The 23152-nt window shown below is 46.5% G+C and overlaps 1 protein-coding gene across 1 annotated transcript in view; it reads left to right on the top strand.

Annotated features, from left to right (window-relative positions):
- RBM19 (RNA binding motif protein 19) overlaps window positions 1–23152 on the top strand; it is a 114157-nt gene that overhangs the window by 76450 nt on the left and 14555 nt on the right. The window contains exon 23 of the mRNA XM_048514997.1: window positions 8057–8177. Coding sequence (XP_048370954.1) covers window positions 8057–8177 — 121 coding nt within the window. The remainder of the gene's footprint in view (window positions 1–8056; window positions 8178–23152) is intronic.

Below are 23152 nucleotides of genomic sequence, written 5' to 3'. Positions count from 1 at the left end.
CCAGTTCTAGACTTGACCTGGATAGCTCAGGCTTGCCTGATCTCAGATCTTGGAAGCTAAGCAGGGTTGACCCAGGCAAGTACTTGGAAAACCAGGGTCGTGATACAAAGGCAGCCAATGGCAAACAACCTCCGAACGTCCCTTGCCTTGAAAACCACACCAAGGGTCACCATGAGTCAGATGTGACTTGACAGCGAAGCAGGTTTTTAAAATCCAGTTCAAATAAGGGCTCCGTGTGCAACTTATTTTTTTAGAAAACCTTTTGAGTGCTCTACACAAGGCTCCCTATATTACAAGAGTTTTGGGCCCACAATGTATACCTGAAGGGTTGACAGGTAACAACAGATGGAAAGGCCAAGACATGTGGGAAGGGGAGAACCTTAGGTGACTGGGGATGAATTGGGGTGGGAAGAGAAGAGAAGAAAGTGAAGTCAGAATGTGGTGGTTCAGTAAAGGCAAAAACCTAGGTCCCTGTATTCCAGTGATGGCGAACCTATGGCACGGGTGCCAGAGGTGGCACTCGGAGTCCTCTCTGTGGGCACGCACACACAGTGTTCGTCATGTGGGGGTGGAACCCCCCCCCCACACACACACACACATCTAGGCTGGCCTGGGCCACTAAGTATGACGTTAGCACACTGTGGTGAGCAGGGAGGACTTGGCTGGCGGGCCTGGTGCCTGTGCTCTGGGTGGCTGCTGCCTGGGGGGGGGGGTGGTCACAGAGGAGGCAGAGATGCTAGAGAGGCACAGAGTGGTATGCACAGGACTTGCTGAAGGCTAGAGCAGGCTGGCCCCTGCTCGAGCAGGTGGGGTGGAGGAAGAGGGAGCCAACCGTTTTTTTCTAAACTAAAACCTCAACATTCAGGTTAAATAGCCAGGTTGGCACTTTGCGATAAATAAGTGGGGTTTGGGTTGCAATTTGGGCACTCGGTCTCAAAAAGGTTCGCCATCACTGCTGTCTTCCATCCTGTTCTGCCAACATTTTGTCATCCTTGAGTGCAACCAACAGCAATGTCCTAACAAGACTTAAGCCCTTCCAAACCAAAGGATTATACTGTAAGAGACAGAACCCAGAGTACGTTTCACGTAGATAGGAACATTATTATTAGCAGCCATCACAGGTGTATGTGCTTGTGTGTGTGAGCAAGACATATAACCCAGAAAGTGCCTGAAATAATAACTCTTTACTTTTCCTCAAGGAAGAGACTGACTGGCATTTGTCTTATGGAGGAAGAGTAAAGAAATGCACTTTGGGGAAGGGGGGGAGCAGAGAATGAGAATAATGAATATTTGCAAGGGATGATGGGAGGGAGAACCAATGCTGGAAGGGTGTTTGAAGGGAGCGAAAGACAATACCCCAGAGTATTGCAATAGAAAACCATAATAATGAAGCTGGAATGAAGGGTATGCAAACCACCATGGATCTTCCTGCTCCTTCCCCACCTATATTGATCCCCTTGCCGGTTCAGGAAGAATCTTAAAGAAGATGCCCAAGAGAAAGATTTATTGAAAAATTATGGCTCACCCCCCTGCTAATAAAATACTACACTAGACAGCTTACAACAAAGCCAGAAGCACAAAAACTCCCTCCGCCTTGATTTCGTTTTCTCTTGAGATCCAATGCTGTGTAAAATAAAAATTAAAAGGTAGTTAATGCAGCCTCAAAAAGTAAAATCAGCCAAAGCCAATAATACTGTGAAAACATACATTTTTAAAGAACACATCTGTAACAGCAGAGTTAATAAAACTAGCAGTCCACAGAGAAGTTTTCAAAAATGCAAAAAACAGCAAACCATTCAGTCCAACTGCCCCTGAAGTCCTCTGAGAAACTATAATCTTCACTAACCTCAAGAAGGCCAGGAGCTGGGGCTGGGAGGTAGAAGTCAGAAAAGAGCAGGCAGGGGCCTGTTCTAGATATTCCCTATTATCTAAGAGCTTCAGCCTGCTAATCCAGCAAAAAACACAAAAGGAGCAGCAGTGGCGTAGTGGTTAAGAGCAGGTACATTCTAATCTGGAGGAACCGGGTTTGATTCCCCGCTCTGCTGCTTGAGCTGTGGAGGCTTATCTGGGGAATTCAGATTAGCCTGTGCACTCCCACATACACCAGCTGGGTGACCTTGGGCTGGTCACAGCTTCTCAGAGCTCTCTCAGCCCCACCCACCTCACAGGGTGTTTGCTGTGAGGGGGGAAGGGCAAGGAGATTGTAAGCCCCTTTGAGTCTCCTACAGGAGAGAAAGGCGGGGGGGGGGGGTTTATAAATCCAAACTCTTCTTCTTCTTCCATTATAGAGCAGGGGGAGACATGTTCAGAGTTATAATTCTAAAGACAACCATGGCTGTGCTTCCCTTCCACATGATGAGCATCCCCTATTTATTTATCTCTATGGATTTTAACCCCATCTTATACAAAGGTCTGTAGGGGATTCCCAATAATAAAATCAAAATAATAAAACATAATTTCATTTAATTTCATATATTGGATTTATACCCCGCCCTCCCCCGAAGGGCGCAGGGCAGTTTAACAGTCATTTATCAAAACATCATCAATCATAACATATTAACAATAACAAAATTTCACAACATAATAACAGAAACATCAATAGCATCTTAGCAGCAAAGAGTAACAATAGATATCCTATAATAAAAGAATATAACATCAACAATAACAACATTTTGTAACATAACAATAATATGTCATAAATGCAAAAATGAAACGTGACAATAAAAACATAGACCAAGTGAAAATATACCATGGTGTGGGGACTGGAGAAGAACATGATAAAGAAGAAGAAGTGTTTGGATTTATGCCCCACTTTTCTCCACTAAGGAGTCTCAAGATGGCTTGGAAACTCCTTCCCTTCCTATCTCCACAACAGACACCTTGTGAGGTAGGTGGGGCTGAGAGAGTTCTGAGAGAACTCTGACTGGCCCAAGGTCACCCAGCAGGCTTCATGTGGAGGAATCAAAACCGGTTCTCTAGAGTCCACCACTCCTGTGGAGGAGTGGGGAATCAAACCCAGCTCACCAGATGATAGTCCACCTCACTTAACTATGACACCATGCTGGCTCTGAAGGAGAGGCATGGAGAGGCATTATGCAGGTGGGTCACTTCCTGTGTGGAATCCTGGGAAATGTAACAAGGGCCTTCGCCTTTGGCACTGAGAGAAATTCTCCCTACAAAATATTTACTGAGACACACACTGTACTATTTATGATTTTATCAATTCTCCCAAAGTCCATATTGCACAGTTATTTTCCCCCCTCTTTTTGTTCAGTGGCAGATTCTTTGGTTTTCTTTTTCTCCTGGAAAGGCGGCAGCACAGACCCCAAGCTGTGTTAGTTTACATGGGTATGCCCTTGATTACCTCATGAAATAGGGTAGCTGACCAGTTTCCCATTGAGCAGAGATCTGTGCAGCTCCTGGAAACCGGACTGCTACGTGTGGATCCTCTGCAATCTTTAATCCAGTCTTAACTGTTGTATTCCAATGTTAACAGCAGAGATCTTTTCGCATATAGGGTATGTGCGTTATCGGCGGTACTGTTGACCGAACCTCGGCTAGTGTTTGCAATACATTTGTTAGTTTTAATCAAATTTGTCCCCCTCAGCTTGATGTCATTTTCCCTTGAGGTCCAGGGCTGCATAATAGGGTACCAAACAATGACCCAACTTCAAATCTCCACTCATGAAGCTCAGTAGGAGATCTTCCTCGCAGTGTAACTTACCTCACGGAGTTGTCGAGAGGATAAAATGGAGGAGGGGAGAACCATATATGCGGAACTGAACTCCTTAGAGGAAGTGCTGATTAAAAATGCAATCATGACTACACGGACTTCTGTTGCTTTTATCGTCCATTTGGGGGTGCTGTTCTTCTTGGTTTTTTTCCCCGGCAAAACTGGGAGATTTTTTTCCTTCTCCTTTTGATCTCCCTCCCCCTATTTACTATCAGCTCTTGTCTTTTACTGTGCGGTTTCTACTTTGTACCCAAGATCTCCGTCCTGCATAATTACAGGCACGGAAAGAAGTTTTAAATATGCACCCACCTCTTCAAGGCACTGTGATTTCAGTGTGCAACTGTGCACATGTGTTACATATAAGAAAGGGGGTTTGCTTCAGTTTTTTTCCCCTCAAACTGCCTCTCTGTACTGGCACAAACTCATTGGTGTGAACCCCCAAAGCAGTTGATGGTATCAAACAGCATTAAAAACTCAGCTGATCTCATCAAAACAAGAAATCACCCATTCAGGCAGGAATGAGGCACGGCCCTCTTACAAGAGCCCAGCTGGCGTTATGGAGAATACCCTCAGCCAGGAGCAGTGACGGGTCTTTGTTTTTGGAAGGATGGGAAATCTATCAACAGCCTAATATTGTCCGCCTTTTGTATCCCATTAATGGTTTTGCCTGGGGGCTGTTTGGGCCAAGTATTTAATAGGGCAACAGGGACCGAAGAGGCAGAATGGCTCTGTCCCCCAAATTAAGAGCATTTAGATCTGCTGATCTATAGATCCCTGGCGGCCTGCTTTTTTGATCTATGGCATCCACCACTCTGGACCCCAGACTGCTCACTGACACATACACCTATGCTCACACATACACATACACACACTTGCCCTGCGTCTGTGAGCTCACAAAGCTGGGCACAGCCAGAAAGACTCCTAGGTAGCATGAAATTGGTAAGTCCCCAGTGTAGAAGTTATTGTTGGCTTGCTGCACATGTGAGGTTTGTCTGCACATCTGCATTTAAGACCCCTTCGTAAATTCTGTTGTTTTATTGTTTATGCACACGTTATTAAATGGATAATAGGAATTCAAGCCAGGGACTTGCACAGCGTGCTGTCTAAATCCCTTTACCCCATACACATAGATTAAGGAAAGAAAATTTAAGGAGGGAGGTATATCCTGAGTGGAATAGTGATTAGAATGGCAGGCCAGGACTGTGGAGACTGATCCGGTCCCACACAAAAGCCAGTGAGGTTCTCTGTGTATGCTTGGGCTACCTCAGGGGTGGCCAACCTCTGGTGCTCCAGATGTTCATGGATTACAATTCCCATCAGCCCCTGCCAGCATGGCCAGTGTACAGTATAAACTGTAGACAGGCTGGGGCTGATGGGAGTTGTAGACCATGAACATCTGGAACACCATCGGTTGGCCACCCCTAGGTTGCATTCTCGGCCTCAGCCTGATATACAAAGGGTTGTTGTGATGGTAAAATGGAAGGGGAAAGAACCGTTTCCATCACCCAGCGCTCCTCGGAAGAGAAGGATTTGGAGGGGATACAAAATGTACCCCCTCAGCAACAGGTACTTGGGAATATGCTGTTTCTGATAATGCAGCTATTTAGCCATTTCACTCAATCAGGCAGCCAATAGCTACTGATAGACCTAACCTCCACAAATGTGTGTAATCCTTTTTAAAGGCGTTTCAGTCGCCAGCCTTCATCCTATCTTACATAAGTAAATTCCCTAAACTTAATTATGCACTGGATGCTTGTAATGTGCTCCAGGCATCCCACCTCAGTCAGGAAGTGGGCCATGGTATTAGCTGGGGCTTTTCGTCACTTTGGGCAAGCCAACTCGCTCCCAGCCCTTCTGGATGTCACAAACTTTTGAATTCCCTCTCCACCTTTCCCACTCAGTCAGCCTTGTCACAGGTAGGGGCATTTGTGCTGTGGGTCTCTTCAGCTCAGCTGGGAGACATAGATCACAGGCAGGGAAATTCACTGGGTGAGCCAGTGTGTTGTAGTGGTCATGAGCAGTGGATTCTCATCTGGAGAATCAGTTTTGATTCCCCCACTCCACATAAGCGGCAGACTGTTATCTAGCGAACTGGGTTTGTTTCCCTGCTCCTCCACATGAAGCCTGCTGGGTGACCTTGGGCCAGTCACAGTTCTCTCAGAACTCTCTCAGCCCCACCTACCTCACATGGTGTCTGTTGTGGGGCGAAGAAGGAGTTTGTAAGCCACTTCGAGACTCCTTACAGTTGTGGAAAGCAGGGTATAAATCCAGACTCCTCTTCTTCTTTTCCAAACACTACCGCCTACCGGGTGCACATGTGTGTGAGATAGACGGGTGCGCGCCACAGGGATGCCAATCTCTCTAGCAAGTATAAACTGTAGACTTGCGCTCAGACAACAGCCCTGTAATCTATCCTTGAGGCTACAAAAGAATGAGTGGCAGTTGGTCGTTTTGATTCTGACACAACACCCTGCCTGGGTGAGACCTCAAGAATCTGGTGGCACCCAGCTGTTGTGGCACATGTACTCGCAGACAGGCGCAGGCAATTCATTCTCCCATATATTTTCTCTCTCTCTCTCTCTCTCTCTCTCTCTCTCTCTCTCTCCACCCCCCCCCCCCCCCCCCATGTGATATCGGGAAGTGAGAAATTAAAAAGTACAAATTAGCAAATGAGAACCTGCAATTAGAGCCGCAGTGGCTTGCCAGGGCTGGAATTGCTGTTTCTGCCAACATAAACAGCTATCACAACTCACTACAGTTAACTCCTCCTTCCCCCTCTTCTCCTCCCAGCAGTGTTTATTTAAGCCAACACGTTGCTCTGCTAATTGGGTAACATTTAATGTGAAAATAGGCCTTTTTATTCTTTTTTTTTTTAAGGAAAGAAAGAAGCAGCGGCAGCAGCCAAGTGGAAGCGAAATAACGCTAGCCTGTGCTGCAAAAGTATAAGGAGTCCATGCTTTAGGAGAAGCAAACATAATGCAACAGAATATTTCTTCCTGTCCTTTTGAGGGGACTGGATTGAGGAAGAAGGATGCGCAAAAAGGGACGGACTCCTCGGGCTTCTGTCCAATAGCAATGAAGAATGCAAATGCAGGGGGTCTTCCATTAGCATATGGAGGGAGTGAAAAACAGCTCATTTGGGAGGGGAAAGGTTGAATAGCAGACACATTAGTTTCAGAATATATTGTCTTAGGGAAGTTGTAGTGCAATCCTGTACGAGTCTTGCTGTCTGCAATAGGGCTTCCTCCCGGGTAAGTGTGTGCAGGCGTGCAGGTTGTTTTGTGTTTTTTTTTGCTTGAGAGTGTTGAGAAATGGATGGTACCTGCTGGTGATTGACTGTCATTTTCAGGAAAATGAACCAAGAGTACTCAGGCTTAGACCCTTATGCCTTCTTTGAAACATCACGTTATGGGAGAGGATTGTTCAGCATCCTTTTATCCATTTTTGCCTAATATTTATTTGTTTATTGACAAGGTCTCTTAACCTGCTCTCCGTTCCTAGTATGCATCCCCAGAGTGTGTTAACAATAGCTTTAAAAATAGTATAAATGATTACATACATAGGCTGTGTTCACAAGTGCTGGAAAATGCACTTAGCAGTCGTTTGCAAATCCAGTTGCAAATGATTGCTTAAGTGCATCTGAAGTGGGTTAGCCAACATGTGTGAAAGCAGCCTTAGTATAATAAAATAAAAGAATAGCAACCCAGTTCAGAGAGTAAGGGGGGTAAAGGATAGAAGAGAAGCCAACAAATCTAAATACAGTAAAATCAGCATTAATGCCCGTAAAATACCAGCAGTGTTTTTAGCCAGCAGTATTAGTAGAGTTTACAGACTAAAGCTACAAACAGTGTTTACAGAGCATGCTGTGGAAGGCCCAAACTTATGGGGTCAGGCAGGCTTCTCTTGGGAGGGCATTCCAGAGCGGAAAATCGCGCCCCCCCCCCCTACACACACACTTATCTTATTGAAACAGTGCAGGCTGGAGAAGTGGCCTGTTCTTTTCTTTTCAGACTGAAAATGACCTGGTGGGAACTACACTTCCCAGGAGACCTTGTGAACCCCAGAGTCTCATGGGAAGTGTGGTTCCCATCAGGCCATTTTCAGCCTGAAGGGAACAGGCCGCTTTTCCAGGCCGAACTAAGGTAAGGGGGGGTGGAGGGGCAGGGCGCCACAGGAGGGGTGTGTGGAAAACAGAAAATGCACACCAGGCGCACTCTGGCCCAGCTACGCCCCTGCATTTGAGGCAGGAGATGGGTTGGGGACTGACTAAGACTCTCAGAACTGTCGATTGTGTTCTCAGTGTTTTTCTCCATCTCTCCACAGAGAGCTTTCAATGCTCTGTGCCACAGCACCCATTTGTACGGCAGGAGGCTGGTTTTGGAATGGGCTGACACAGAGGAATCAGTGGAGGCTCTGAGACGGAAAACCGCTGAGCATTTTCATGGTAACGTAGCACATACCAGTGACAACAGTGCTGTGCTGCTATTTGGATATGTGCTTCTTCTTCTTTCTTTTTTTGGCTCTGTAGGATTGCTCAAGGTTCCTTTTGGCTTTCGTTGAGAAGCCTGTGATTCAAATCTCATCTCAGCCACACATTTGCAAAGTAACCTTCCAGCAGGGAGAGACTTCCCAGGGGTGGTATTACCGCTGACCTACCTTTCAGAGTTGTGTTACAAAACAGCTCCACTAAAATGACCCAACTCCTGCTTAACCCTGACCATTTTTTAAACTGTTAAAAAAAAAAAAGGTTTGTGGCATTTTCAGACACGATACACTCTTAAGTAGCAATTTTACACAGCAGAGGTGAATAACAGCCCCATCCGAAGAGCCAGGCACCAAGACACCGTGCTGCAGCTACTCCGCCCCACCAATCCCAAGGGGCTTTCCAGCAGCTTGGGGAGGGAAAAAAGGCCAAAAAAGCGCCTCCCCACCACCACAAAGGTGGTGTAAGTCCAAAGCCCCGGCTGCAAGCGTAGCACAGGCAACAGCAAGGTGGAAACCCACTAGCGTTGGCTCCTCCCTTGGCCACGCCACCAGACCATCCCTGCTATGCTGGCGGGGCACAAAAATACTGGTATGGCACAAGTTTCCATTTGGAATGAGGATCGAAGGCTGACCTAAAAGGCATCACAAAGAAGATGAGATTTGAAGGAAGAGAGGTGACCCCGTGTTCAGCGAAGGGGTGCTTCTAGGCTCAGGGGATCACTCCCTTATTATCTTCCTTGTAGCCTGTCAGGCTTGTGCGAGCTCACAATTGGGTCACTGCAAAGGAAATAGCAGGAGAGAGCAAGATACCAACTGTAGGGGTATCTTGCAGGGTGGATGTATAGTAAGGATCTTGGGCATCTTGATTTGTCCCTGTAGGCCTGGATTATCTTCCTTATAGCCTGTCGGGCTTGTGCGAGCTCACATTGGGTCATTGGGTCAAGGAAACAGCAGGAGAGAGCAAGATACCAACTGTAGGGGTATCTTGCAGGGTGGATGTGTAGTAAGGATATTGGGCATCTTGACCTGTCCCTCTAGGCCTGGATCAGGGATATGTTTATCTAGTGCAGGGGTGTCCAACTTTGGTGCTTCAGCTGTTTGTGGACTACAATTCCCATCAGCCCCTGCTTGGCCGTGCTAGCTTGGCCATGCCAACAGAGGCAGATGGGAATTGTAGTCCATGAACATCTGAAGCGCCAGAGTTGGACACCCCTGATCTAGTGAGTGTGGAAGAGCTGCTCTGGGAACAGTGGACTGAGAATAAGACAGTGTGCTTGGATGAGAGCCTCAGCGTTGACATATCTCCGCGGTGGCGAACCTTTGGCACTCCAGATGTTATGGACTACAATTCCCATCAGCCCCTGCCAGCATGGCCAATTGGCCATGCTGGCAGGGGCTGATGGGAATTGTAGTCCATAACATCTGGAGTGCCAAAGGTTCGCCACCACTGATTATCTGAAGATAGAAACTGCTGTTTACCACAGCTGTTGACAAGCTCAAATGTACTGGTTGGCAAATATTAATGTAAAGGTTCACCCCAGACATCACCCCAAACATGTACTTCCTCTGGCTTATCTCTCCCTTTCACTAGACAACTTAAGGATTAAAGGACAATCGAAAGCCCCATCTAGATCTCACACTAACTGTGTCTCTGGGCCGGTTTCACATGGGGATCGCATTTGTTAAAGACTATCACATGCATTTGGTTTGTTAGATCTGCTGCTTTCCAACTCCGGGATCTGCCTGCCAAATCCCATGATCATTTGGCAGGGTTAGATTTTCCCCATGGTGTTTGGCAGACCTGTGTGGTGCTTGTGCTGAACACAGCATTGTGTGGCTTCACCTCTCTACACAAACAACTGTTGCGAATGCAACAGTATCTGTAGATTATCTGGCATTCACTTTTTTCCATGGCTGTGCTTGACAGCACTGGTGTGAAGAAATCTCTCAGGAAGTTTTTTGTACTCCGGGTAGCTGATACTGTGTGGTCTGTCAGACATTGCCTTAAGATTCCTGTATGTTTTTCCTCTACGCTGTTTAATTCTATTTTCACAAGGAATGAAGATCAAAAGCAATTGCTTCCATTTATGCCTTGTTCCAGCTCTAGTCATCTGTATATATGGTATTTATGTACAACTGGTTACTCCAAATGTGCATGGGAATGTGCACCCAAAGGACCATGAAACACTCATCCATTGAAAGCAATAAATGCAAACTACACATATACAAGTGGCCACTGTTCCAGCTCCAGCAAGAGATATAGCTGTCTGGCCTGGGCGCAATGATGTGCTGGCCCATGCGCAATGAATCTATCTTACATTTTAAAGCCAAAATGGGGAAAAACCCAGAATATGTACATCATGTTATATTATGATCATAGGACAATCCTATTGCCTGAAAGCAATTTAAAAAAAAGAAACACACCAAAGTCTGTTATAATGAACAGGTTACATTTGTGTGTGGGGTGGGGGGGGGGGGTGGCAGCGCAAACAGACAAACCCTAAACATCCTTGTGGGGAAAGCAGGATTTTTCAAGTCTAATGTTAGAGGATTAGGGCAAAACCATTGGAAACAGCTTCAGCAACTTCCTTTATGATGCTACTAAGTACACCTGGAATATGATTCCTAGAAGGCACTGAGAGGAAAATACCTCCTTAGCATCACTGTAGAGCTATACAGGAGTGATTGTACATGTAATAGTATATCATTCCAAAGTTCATGTTTCAAAAGTGTGTTACAGTAAGGCCCCTTCCGCACATGCAGAATAATGCACTTTCAGTCCTCTTTCAAAGCATAGCAGCTGGATTTTGTTGTTTGTTGTTGTTATTGTTATTTATTCAATTTGATAGACCACTCTATCCCCAAAGGGCTCGGAGCAGTGTACAAATTAAACAAAAGACAACAAATAACAGTATACAAACAAATCGAATAACATCATTAAAATCCGATTAAAAACAGTAGCAACAATACATCCCACCCTCAAATTGATAGATGGCATCCGGTCCCAACCCCGGGAGGTGGCCGGCAAATTGCCAAAGATAAACAGGTGGTACATGGGCATCAGAGAGGGGCGGAACTCAGTGGCCAGCTTCTCCAAAAGCCCGGTGGAACAACTCAGTTTTGCAGGCCCTGCGGAACTCGCCAAGGTCCCGCAGGGCCCTAGCTGCTGGAGGAAGAGCGTTCCACCAGGCCGGGGGCAGGGGACCACCAGCAAATTTGCCTCTGCCAAATGGACAGGTTGAGTCAGGATATAGCAGGTAAGGCGGTCTCTACTGTGCAGAACGGCAAAATCCACTTGTAAATAATTGTGAAAGTGGATTGTAGGTGTATTATACCGCATGAGCAGAAGGGGCCTCGGATGTGTTTCTTTCCATAGCACTGGAACATCCCTCTGAAGATGCCAGCCATGGATGTGGCCAAAATGTTAGGAGCAAAACCTACCAGATGCTAGCCACACAACCCAGAAAGCCACACCAGTCAGTTGAACCAGAGCTGTTTTTGCTTAGCTGCATGTGAGAAAAGAGCTCACGGCAACGCGATCGCTCTCTCTTTTTAAGGAACCTGTGCCTGAAGCTTATCGGCAAATCCAGCACTGGTATTTGTGACATCCACTGGCTGACTGCTCATTCTCTGTCACTTCCTCCTCCTCCCGTTGGAGAACAAAGTGTCCTGCCGCCAGTTGTCTGAGGCAGGAAGAAGTCGTGACTCCCTTATCAGGTCCTCGGTCAGGAGGTGTTTTCCCAGCAGAAGCAAGAAGGGGAGGAAAGAATGCATTTGGCTGGATTTCTTCCCTGTTGCTGACTCTGTGATCACAACCACCACCATCACCTTCTCCTCCTGTTACTGCTGGGAATATAGACACCTTGCAGCTGAGAGTCTGGGCTAGAATCAGTCCATCTCAAGCAATTGATTGCAGGACATCTTGTTTCCCAGCAGGAATACAAGACCAGACCCACCCAGGCCTGCATCCTGTTGCCCACTGTACTCAATCAGATGCCTCCGTGAAGTAGACAATCAAAAAGCTCAGGGCAATGTTTTGGTCCTTTTCCCACAATTTTTAATGCCACTTACTGACCCAAGGTCACTTCGTAGCCTCATCCAAAAATCTCACTGCGTGACCTTGGGGCAGTTGTACACTGTCATTGTAGCATAGTGGCTAACTCACTTCCAGCCATTCTGGATGCCACAAACATCCAAATTCCCTCTGCACATTTCCCACTCATTCAGGCCCCTTCCGCACACGCAGAATAATGCACATTCAATCCACTTTCACAATTGTTTGAAAGGGGATTTTGCTGTTTTGCACACTAAAATTCAGTTTCAAAGTGCATTGAAAGTAGATTGAAAGTGCATTATTCTGCATGTGCGGAAGAGACCTCAGCCGTATGAGAAGTAGGGGCATATATGTTGTGGGTTTCTCCAGCTCAGCTGGGAGACGTAGATCACAGGCAGGTAAATTCACATGGTGATCCAGCATGGTGTAGTGGTTAGGAACAATGGACTGTAGTTTGGAGAATTAGGTTTGATTCCCCACTCTTCCACATGAAGCCTGCTGGGTGATCTTGGGCTAGTCACAGTTCTCTCAGAACTCTCTCAGCCCCACCTACCTCACAGTGTGTCTGTTGTGGGAGAGGCAGGGAAGGGGTTTGTAAGCCGCTTTGAGACTCCTTGCAGAAAAGTGGGGTATAAATCCAAACTCCACCTCCCACCCTCTCTTTCTCCTCCTTCAACTTAACCTGTTTTACAAGATTGTTATTAGACAAAGCAAAGTTGGGTAGAATTCAGTATACCACCTTCAACTCTTAGGAGGAAAAGGAACGTTTGAAAGGTGATAGAGAACAGAGAAATCCATCTGCCTTACTCATTTGGGTTTTTTGCATGTTTGGCAATGATGTGCTTGTATCCACTTTTCTACTTGTATACTCCCCACCCCCCACCTTTCTTCCCACCAAAGTTTGGAGTATGTTTGATTTTTGGTCAAGCAAACAAAAGAGGACATTCTTCCCGGGATGTATTTGAGAGGGAAGAGGGCCGGCAGAAAAGCCAAGTGGAAGAAAGTAAATCACTGGCTGTGTGCTATTTATCCAGAGGGCATTTCAAACAGCAGGCCCACAGTAGAGAACGGCTTTCAGTCTAGTTTCCTGGCTGCGGTGCCTGGGAATTCATTGGAAAGAGCATAATGATGCCGGAGGTATCTGCTCTAAAAATCTTTGTTTGCTGTTCTCTCGGGTAGGGGGAAATGGGTTTATATTTGGCTACATGCTCCGCTTTGCCTTCATCCCCTCCCTGCTCCTTTGTTGCTCGCCGGCCGGTACACACGGAGGGTTCATGCACTTATTGGTTCACCTTGGAGTGTTGCGCTCGGCTGCAGCCTCTGCTGCTAGCAACCTGCCACCATCCCCCAAGGCTGCAGCTTGGCTGATTCTGAGAAGCTTGTCTCAGTCTGCAAACTGTCATTCTAGGGCAGGGGCTGGCAGTATACTGGGGGCTGGGCGCTTGTACGCCTCCTCAAGGACCAAACCGAGTTCTTGAACTAGGTTGCCATAGAATGGTACCTACACTTTTAATTTCTGTATCATGGGAATTGATCTGGAGCAGTGAGGAGAAGACAGCTGGGAAATTGAGAGCTTCAGCATTTCAGGTTTCCCACAAGGCAGACATGGAAGGAGTTTCAAACCCATACAGATCCCCACTGGTCTGTGTGTCTGATGTGGGACTGACGGTGAATAGCATGGTCTATACAGATGAATTTTGGTTTAGGTTGTGGACAGAAGGGGAAAGCAGGTAGACGAAAAGCACTGGATTTTATTATGCTCTCATAGGGTTGCCAATCTCCTTGCGGGGGCTGGAGTTCTAGAATTATAAGTGATCTCGAGGTGATCAATTTCTCTACCCCAGTGGTTCTCAATCTTCCTAATGCCGCAACCCTTTAATACAGTTCCTCATGTTGTGGAGACCCCCAACCCTAACATTCATCCATTTTACCGATGGAGACACTGATGCAGAGTCTTAGGCGACCCCTGTGAAAGGGTCGTTCGACCCCCAAAGGGGTCGTGACCCAGAGGTTGAGAACCACTGCTCTGGAGATACAGCTAAGTGAGAAGACAGAATCTGTGATTTTTGCATGTGTGTGTCATCAAATTTCGGACGACTAATAGTAATCCCTTATGGAGTTTTCAAGACACGGGTGTTTTGCCATTGCCTGCCTCTGCCTATAATGACCCTTGGTCGTCTCCTATCCACACACCTATCCACACACCTTGGTAGTCTCCTATCCACACAAGGGCTGACCAACCCTTGATTTCCTGATTCCCTTGCAAGTGCTTCCACGCCAGTCTGCTTCGCACCTGAGAAGGGTTTTTTTTTTTGGCTTGCTGTATGAAACTTAAAAGCTACGCAGTTATGGACTTTTTAAATTTTTACTGTTTTAGTGTTAGTTCTGATATTATTTGCTTTGGCTTTAGGAGCAGCAGTGGCGTAGGAGGTTAAGGGCTCGTGTATCTAATCTGGAGGAACCGGGTTTGATTCCCAGCTCTGCCGCCTGAGCTGTGGAGGCTTATCTGGGGAATTCAGATTAGCCTGTACACTCCCACACACACCTTGGGCTAGTCACAGCTTCTCTGAGCTCTCTCAGCCCCACACACCTCACAGGGTTTTTGTTGTGAGGGGGGAAGGGCAAGGAGATTGTAAGCCCCTTTGAGTCTCCTGCAGGAGAGAAAGGGGGCATATAAATCCAAACTCTTCTTCTTCTTTAACCCAGTTTCTCTTCTGTATTTTTGTGAATGCCGTTACAGACATTATTAAGGGTTATTTGTCTTGGAATAAACCGAAAAAGAATTTTTATATAGGAAGTTTTTTGGCTTTGAGAGATTTTGCTATGGACCAAATGGGATCCACACAAAACAAGGCATGGCCTTGCATTACATTACGTGTATTGTCAGCTGGGATCCGATGAGGTTAGGTAGCCTGGGTCATTTAAAGCTAAGATATTACAGCCCTGCTTAAGATCTTCCCCAAACTCCACCCTCTCTAGGCCCTGCCCCCAAACCACTCAGTATCCCAATTGTCACTTTTTTGGCTGAACTTGGAGATGTCTTCTGCTCCTATGTCCCATTTGAGCTATCTGGAACTACTTGCTCTTAATTGATCTTCTACCATTACTCAGGCATCATATTGCTCCTGCTTTGCACAGAGGTCAGTCCTGCCTGTTTCCAATAAAAACAAGAATCTTCAAGTAAGAAGTACTTTGGCAGAGGGATCAATGGTTTAATTTTGGAGAAAGCAGCTTCCTATACTCTCTGCCCTCCCCCGGATAGCTCTGGCGGTTATCATACATATACAAAGCTGAATGAGGGGAACTGGGGTGGCTTCAGGGTTCAGAGCAGTGGACTCTAGTCTGGAGAACCAGGTTTGTTTCCCCACTTCTCTGTGTGCAGCCTTCTGGGTAATCTTGGGCCACTCACAGTTCCCAGAACTCTTTCAGCCCCACCTACCTCGCAAGGTGTCTCTTGTGGGAAGAGACTGCAAGCGGCAAGGAGCAGTGGTGGAATTCAGATAATTTAACAACTAGTTGTTTACAAGCACCATTTTAACAACTGGTTCTGCCAAAGTGGTGCGAACCGCTGAATCCCACCACTGGCTAGGAGACTCCGTAAAGGTGGAGAAACGGGGATATAAAAACCAACTCTTCTTCCATGCCAGCCTCAACCGAGGGCTCGAACCCAGGCTATGTTCCGCTGCTATTTTCAAGGCTTGAACTTCTCCGGCTTCGTGTTGCTGTCAAACTTAGCAATCGCATCCTGCTCGCCTGCCTTGCCTGGCCCAAGCTCGCTTTCTGAGTGCTGGCAGCTACGTGCTGGGTTGCTGCTCACAAGACATTTAGCATGAACCTGCCGTTGCGTTGCCGTCTTCAGCTGGCAAGATGCTCGCTCTCCTCCTCCCCCTCTGCCCCCTTCTTGGAGGGTTGTTTTGGAAATATTTCCGAGTGAGTCAGTAATATCCAGCACACACCTCCTCCTCTCCCGGGAACTGCAATTCGTGCAGAGGAGGTACTTGCTCCCAATCCCGCTAAATTACTATTGACTTGTGTTCTGTGCGCTCCACAAACATTTCACTCAGCCGTCGCCAGCAGGGCCGGCGATCTCCTGCCAGGGGTAACTTGGGAGGCCAGCTGCGCAGGGCCGCGTTTCCTGCTCTTCTCCATCGATCAAAGAATTAAACTGACAGAAGGGAAATTTCAACCCCGGCAGAGGCTTGGATTGGGGAAGCGAGCGCGCCTCGGACAGAGGGGGATGCGTTGGAAATGGAAAGCTCGTGAGGTTGGAGGGGGCCGTAGCGGGGTATCTGTTTTTATGTGCCAGTGCAGAAAAGATGCAAGCAACATTGGCCAGAAGTGCTTTATACCCCTCCCCTCCCCCATGCCAACAAAAAAAGTAAAGCGAGTGGTTTCTAACCAGTCTTGCCCCAAGTGTGAAACAAAATGCAGTGAACCCACCTGAACGCGGTCCCCACAAAGGAGAATGTGAAGAAGAATGAGGTTTGGATTAATAGCCCCCCTTTCTTTCCTGTAAAGAAACTCAAAGGGCTTACAAACTCCTTTCCCTTCCCCCCTCACAACAAACACCCTGTGAGGTGGGTGGAGCTGAGAGAGCTCCGAAGAACTGTGACTAGCCCAAGGTCACCCAGCTGGCATGTGTTGGAGTGCACAAGCTAATTGGGTTCACCAGATAAGCCTCCACAACTCAAGTGGCAGAGTGCGGAATCAAACCTGGCTCTCCAGATTAGAGTTCACCTGCTCTCAACCACTACACCACGCTGGCTCTATCAAATCCCCTCTTCTGAGGATTCTTGGGATAATTTAACATCAAAAAATCTTGCCAAGGGAGGTTTTGCAACAGTTTCCAAAAGTTTGGGGTGGGTTAATATCCGAGAGTGAGGGTAAATTACATTCTGCCCCATATGGGTCAGTTTCTGACCCCCAACACCCTGGTCCCAGAGGTGCTGTTAGGTCAACTAACTTTATCAAAGAGTAAACTGCATTCTGCAATTTAGGAGGGACCTTCCATGATCACCTTATTGTGCAACTTCTCTGGCTGAATCTGCCACAGGGTATTCTGGCCCCCAGTTCTTCTCATCCCAGGTTCCCGTTTCCTGGCTCCCAGGTGTAGGCTGTTACTATGAGGTCTCCTACAGGGTGAAGGGGACTGGTTACTGGGTACAGGGAACCTGTGGCCAGCTGCCTCCATGGCTCCTGTCTCTAATCAACCCTCCCTGCCACTTTGCCAGGGACGCTGTATCACAACCTGGTTACTTTGACAAGGTGGAGGTACCCCCTGAGCTCCCACAGCCTCATATTTCAAATGGGATAACGAGGTTGAGAGTGACTTAATGATAGAGGTTAGATTTGAACAGACACCTTTCTGTTCTGTAGCTTCGCCTTTGAATCAAGAGCAACAACTCTTCCTGAGCCAAGCAAGAAAAACAGGCTCCCCTTTATACTTTGGGATCATTCCGGTGGTTGGCAAGAGGGCTGTGTATCTCCTGCAGCTACCCGATCCTAAGCATCAATGGGCCTTCATCAGAGCCAGGTGTAACGTGTTTTCCTGGCTTCAGGGCCGGTTTGGGAGTTCTTCTATATTGGATAGAGTGTGTCCACATTGTCCAACTCTTTTCGAAACACTTGGACATATTTTGCTCAATATTTTGCTCAGTTTCACAACAGGAATCACTGGGGTGTTTGTGTGGTTTCTTGGCTGTATGGCATCTTCAGAGGATCCTCCGAAGATGCCAGCCACAGAGGCAGGCGAAACGTCAGGAGAAAATGCTACTACAACACGGCCATACAGCCCGGAAACCGCACAACACCCCATATTTTGCTCAGCTGCACAAAATACAAGCTTTTTAGGGATGCTTTATTAGAACTAGGACTAATAAAAGGAAACATTTCTTCACGCCATGCGTGATTGGTGTTTAGAATATGCTGCCACAGGAGGTGGTGATGGCCACTAAAAGGGGCTTGGACAGATTTATGGAGGAGAAGTTGATCTATGGCTTCCAATCTTGATCCTCCTTGATCTGAGATTGCAAAGGCCTTAGCAGACCAGGTGCTCAGGAGGAGAAGCAGCAGAAGGCCATTGCTCTCACATCCTGCAGGTGAGCTCCCAAAGGCACCTGGTGGGCCACTGTGAGTAGCAGAGTGCTGGACTAGATGGACTCTGGTCTGATCCAGCAGGCTCTTTCATATGTTCTTATGTTCTTACTAGGGACCATACGTAACTGTTCTATAAAAGCGAGTATTGTAAAACTACTGAATAGTAATGATCCTATGGTGCTGGGGGAAAACAGCCCAGTTTTCTATTGCCGGTCCTAATGGTAAGAGATGCCTTAACCTATTTTGTCTTGATTTGTTTGTGTTTCCCTGCTGTGACTTTTCTGGTATTCATGCCTAATAAAGGTTCTGCTGTTGCTGTAGTTTAGCTCTCTTCAGTACATTCCTGAACAGTTACATCCCTCTGAGCCCATACAAAGGGCATAACTCTGTTTAAAATTGCAGTGTAAAGCTCCCAAATTGCAAAGCCCTACCTGAATCCATAAATCACCGAAGCCCCATATGGGGCCAATTTCTGACCACCGAACACCTTGGTCCCAGCTGGGTGTTGTGAGGTCAACTAACTATCAAAGAGTTTCTTTTTTTGAAACGTCCACCCCTCCTCCCCCTTCTCACTCTCTCTCTAACTCTCTTTTTGCTGGTTATACATTATTGGATTCTTTAGATCTTCCCTTCTGGAGTCTTATAATTACATGACTATGTCAGCTTGTTTTTCTTTTTTGGTCCCCTACCACCACCCCTTCCTTAACGCCTGTTTGTTTCCATCTCTCTTGACTTTTACAAGGAAAGGACGTTTTTAAAATGCACAGCGAAATGTTACGTTATGAAAAACAAGGCGGTAAAAAGAAGTGTGATAGAGGGATATGTACAAAGACGCTCATGCTCTGCCGGACCTCAGAACAGAACTGAGATTTGTCGAAACGCTGGGCTGCCTCTTGCTGGACTTACCGAACACTGTCAGATGTTAGGATGGCCAGTCCCCTGCCCAGTGGGTGCTCCAGGCCACTGCTCAGCTGGGTGGGGAAATGGTGCCCAAATGGAGCGGAGTTGTCAGCAAGCTTTCCATTGTGTTGATGTCACTCCCTGTGAGTTCAGAAGTGACGTCAATGCTGGAAAAGTGCTGATATCACTCTCGGTGGACAGGAACCAAGAAGACCTAGATCAGGAGTCTGCAACCTGCGGCTCTCCAGATGTTCATGAACTACAATTCCCATCAGCCCCTGCCAGCATTGACCATGATGGCAGGGGCTGATGGGAATTGTAGTTCATGAACATCTGGAGAGCCGCAGGTTGCAGACCCCTGACCTAGATGCTGTAGGGTGGCTTACAAACTCTCTATCTCTCCCCACAATAGACACCTTATGAGGTAGGTGGGGCTGAGAGAATCCTGAGACAACTGTGACTAGCCCATGGTCACCCAGCAGGAATGTAGGAATGCGGAAACACAACTGGTTCACCAGATAAGCCTCTGCCGCTCATGTGGAGGAGTGGGGAATCAAACCCTGTTCTCCAGATTAGAATCCACCTGCTCTTAATTGCTACACCACACTGGACACCCCTGGTCTATTGGATAGATACTTTTTGCCCTGGATTCCCTGCTGGACCTGCCAGAAGCTACTTGGCATATCCCAGAGACCTACCAGAACTGCGTGGCTCTACCTCAGGATACACTGAACCTTTTTGGCTATGCCCCTCAGGCCCTGACCAGATGCCCAGAATGTTTTATTTCAAGAACTGGCAACCCAAGAGCGGGAGGCATGCATTTACATGTCACTTTTGGTTTGCTTTTAAACGACTGAATACAATAAATCTATGACCTTGCTTCTTTCTTGAAACCAGTGTGGCCCGGCCCAGCTGTCTCTCAATGACACATTTCCCTTCTTTGCCAGGTTCTGATTCTCGGCTGAAGCCGTGTCAAGAAAAACATTTCCTGTCACCCCCCACCATACATACACAAGACTCCCAATTGCCTTTCTGTCTCTCTCGGAACATTCATAAAATACAGGAGCGGAAGTGAGGCCGGTCCTGGCGTTCTGTCAAGGAATTAATTGAAAAATAAAATCATTAGATGGGGACTCCAGAAAATGCAAAATTGTTTAGTCGTGAATGGGGGGAGGGAGGAGGGGGGAGAGCCGCTTTTGTCAGGTTAATTTCTCGTGTATTGATGTTTTGTGACATTTACTTGTTGTTTATCTTTGGAAGCAGCTGTAATGCTGAAAGAAAATGCACAGCTTGTTCTATGTATTTATTTTACACCTTCTCCTCGAGTCCTGCAAGTACATTTGTTTGTTTGTTCGAGATGACGTTTGATGTCTGAGATCGGGCTTTGAACAGCTGTTCTCCACATGGTGGGCTATATTAGAAAATGAGGGTAGTTTCAGTGTTTTCCAAATAATTCAGGGTGGGGGTGTTCTCTGTGGGATTCCTTAATGGCTTTAGGCCTTCTTGGACTTACTAATTCAGTGAGATACCCATGTAAAAATTAGGGTTGCAGAGTTGAATTGTTTAGAGTCCTCTATTAAACCCTTTTGGTCAACTAAAACAGTGTCCGGTAGTGGTTGGTTTATTCTTAACATTATGTAAACAAATAGCAAACCATATCAAAAGGAGTCAACACCCCACATACAGAGCAACATACATAAGTATTCTGACTCATTTTCTAAGACAGATATACAGTTCTATGTTAGTGATGGCCCAATCTTGAAAAGGATCAAAATCAAGAATGTGCTCATCAGGACAGTAGTCGAATTAAAGTCCTTAAATCCTCGAGATAGGGTCTCTGGTAATCTCACATTTCATGCGGCTTGACCACTTTGTCAGTGACAGATTCTTGTAGTTTGCCCGTTACTCGGTATGTCGGGTGTTGACTCCGTTGGTTATTGTTTGCTGTACCCTGTCTCACCAAAAGAAGAAACCAAAATTGTAACTTCGTTCACCATATGCCGGACCATCTTTGTTTTAGAATGCTCCGTTGGGGTCTTGGAGGGACAAGAACCCAAACGGAGCGTTCTGAGACCAAGACACTCCAACATGTAGCAAATGAAGTTATACTTTTATTTTTTTTTCTTTTGGCGAGACACATGTTTGTTTACATATTTTTACATATGTGCACATGTTCACTTTATTCTGTTAGACACTTTATTAAAGCAGCACTTTAATGATTCGTTGTTGATATTATTGCAAGTAGCAACAGTGTGAAAGGTTTTTTTCCCTTGGAACTTGCATTTTCTCCCCTATGCCAGTGTTAGATTGTTCCTAACTTTTGCCAATTACCGTTGAAGATAAGGACTTACAAATAAATGATGAGCATCTTTTTATAAGGGGCATTCTCTCACACCGGGGAACTCCTAAGACAATGCACATGTGTTGCGGCAAACCCTATCTAAAACCGTGGTGTTTTTTTCCTTAAGCACTGTTGTTTACATATGCAAATGTATGTAGATTTAATTGCAAAAAAACCTTCTTCATAGCAAACAATAGCCTGCATCCTGTCACTCCACTAAGCAAAATGTGAAGACTTCCTCCAATGGAGGAACCACTAAAGTTGGAGAAAATCTGCTTAGTCTGGGGAAACTTTCTCCAGGCTCAAGTTGAATACCACCCAGTGTGCTCAGTGGATCACAGCGCCCCTCTTGGCAAGGCTGTCTAAAGACAATGTCTGAGGCAGAGAATCTGATAGGCACCTTTGCTAATAAATATGCAGCACTAGAAGAATCTGGATTTATACCCCACCTTTCTCTCCTGTAAGGAGACTCAAGGTGGCTTACAAGCTCCTTTCCCTTCTTCTCCCCACAACAGACACCTTGTGAGGTAGGTGGGGCTGAGAGAGTTCTGCGAGAACTGTGACTGGCCCAGGGTCACCCAGCAGGAATGTAGGACTGCGGAAACAAATCTGGTTCACCAGATAAGCCTCTGCCACTCAGGTGGAGGAGTGGGGAATCAAACCCGGTTCTCCTGATTAAAATCCACCTCCTCTTAACCGCTAAACCACACTGGCTCTCTATCTGTCCAGGTATTATCCTGTGTGAGTAAGAAGAAAGTGGCAGAATATCTGTGTGCCCCTTTGTTTTAAAAAACAGCACATCTGCTGAGTTTATAGCTGAGGCAGAGATTTTAATAAGGGAGCTAAAGGGGATTTGTCCAAACGTCTATCTAGGCCAGGGGTAGGGAACCTGCGGCTCTCCAGATGTTCAGGAACTACAATTCCCATCAGCCTCTGTCAGCATGGCCAATTGGCCATGCTGGTAGGGGCTGATGGGAATTGTAGTTCCTGAACATCTGGAGAGCCGCAGGTTCCCTACCCCTGATCTAGGCAGCATCCGGTTTCCACTACTAGATATCCAGATGTTCTGTGATTGGCCCACAAGCAAGGCTTGGGGGGGAGATGGCTTTCTCTTATTTGTCCGTCTTCAACACCTGGTACTCAGAGGTACATTGTCACTTTCTGTGAAGATTCTATCCAGCTAAAAGCCATTGAGAGGGTCTTATTTTGTCTAATCCTTTTTAAACGTTGTCTGCGTATTGGCCGTCATTCCCTCTTGTGGCACCCAGTCCCTTAAGTCTTATTATGCGCTGTTGATGAAATAGATTACTTTTCCAAACTGAAATCTGCTGTCTATCAACTTCATTACATGACAGTGCTAGCAAATTACACTGTTTCCACAATATATGTAATTTGATGCTTTTGTGTTTCCCACGCTTTGATTTTTTCCCCTCTAAACTGTTCCTTTTCATCTCTAAGATATCTCTTTTTAAGACAGAGGAGCAGAACAGTATTACAAACGTAACTGCACTGTTGATTTATATAAAGGTATTTCCCATACTGG

This window comes from Sphaerodactylus townsendi, linkage group LG13, assembly GCF_021028975.2.
Source record: "Sphaerodactylus townsendi isolate TG3544 linkage group LG13, MPM_Stown_v2.3, whole genome shotgun sequence".
Lineage (NCBI taxonomy): Eukaryota > Metazoa > Chordata > Lepidosauria > Squamata > Sphaerodactylidae > Sphaerodactylus > Sphaerodactylus townsendi.
This window is presented reverse-complemented; position numbering and strand designations above follow the sequence as displayed.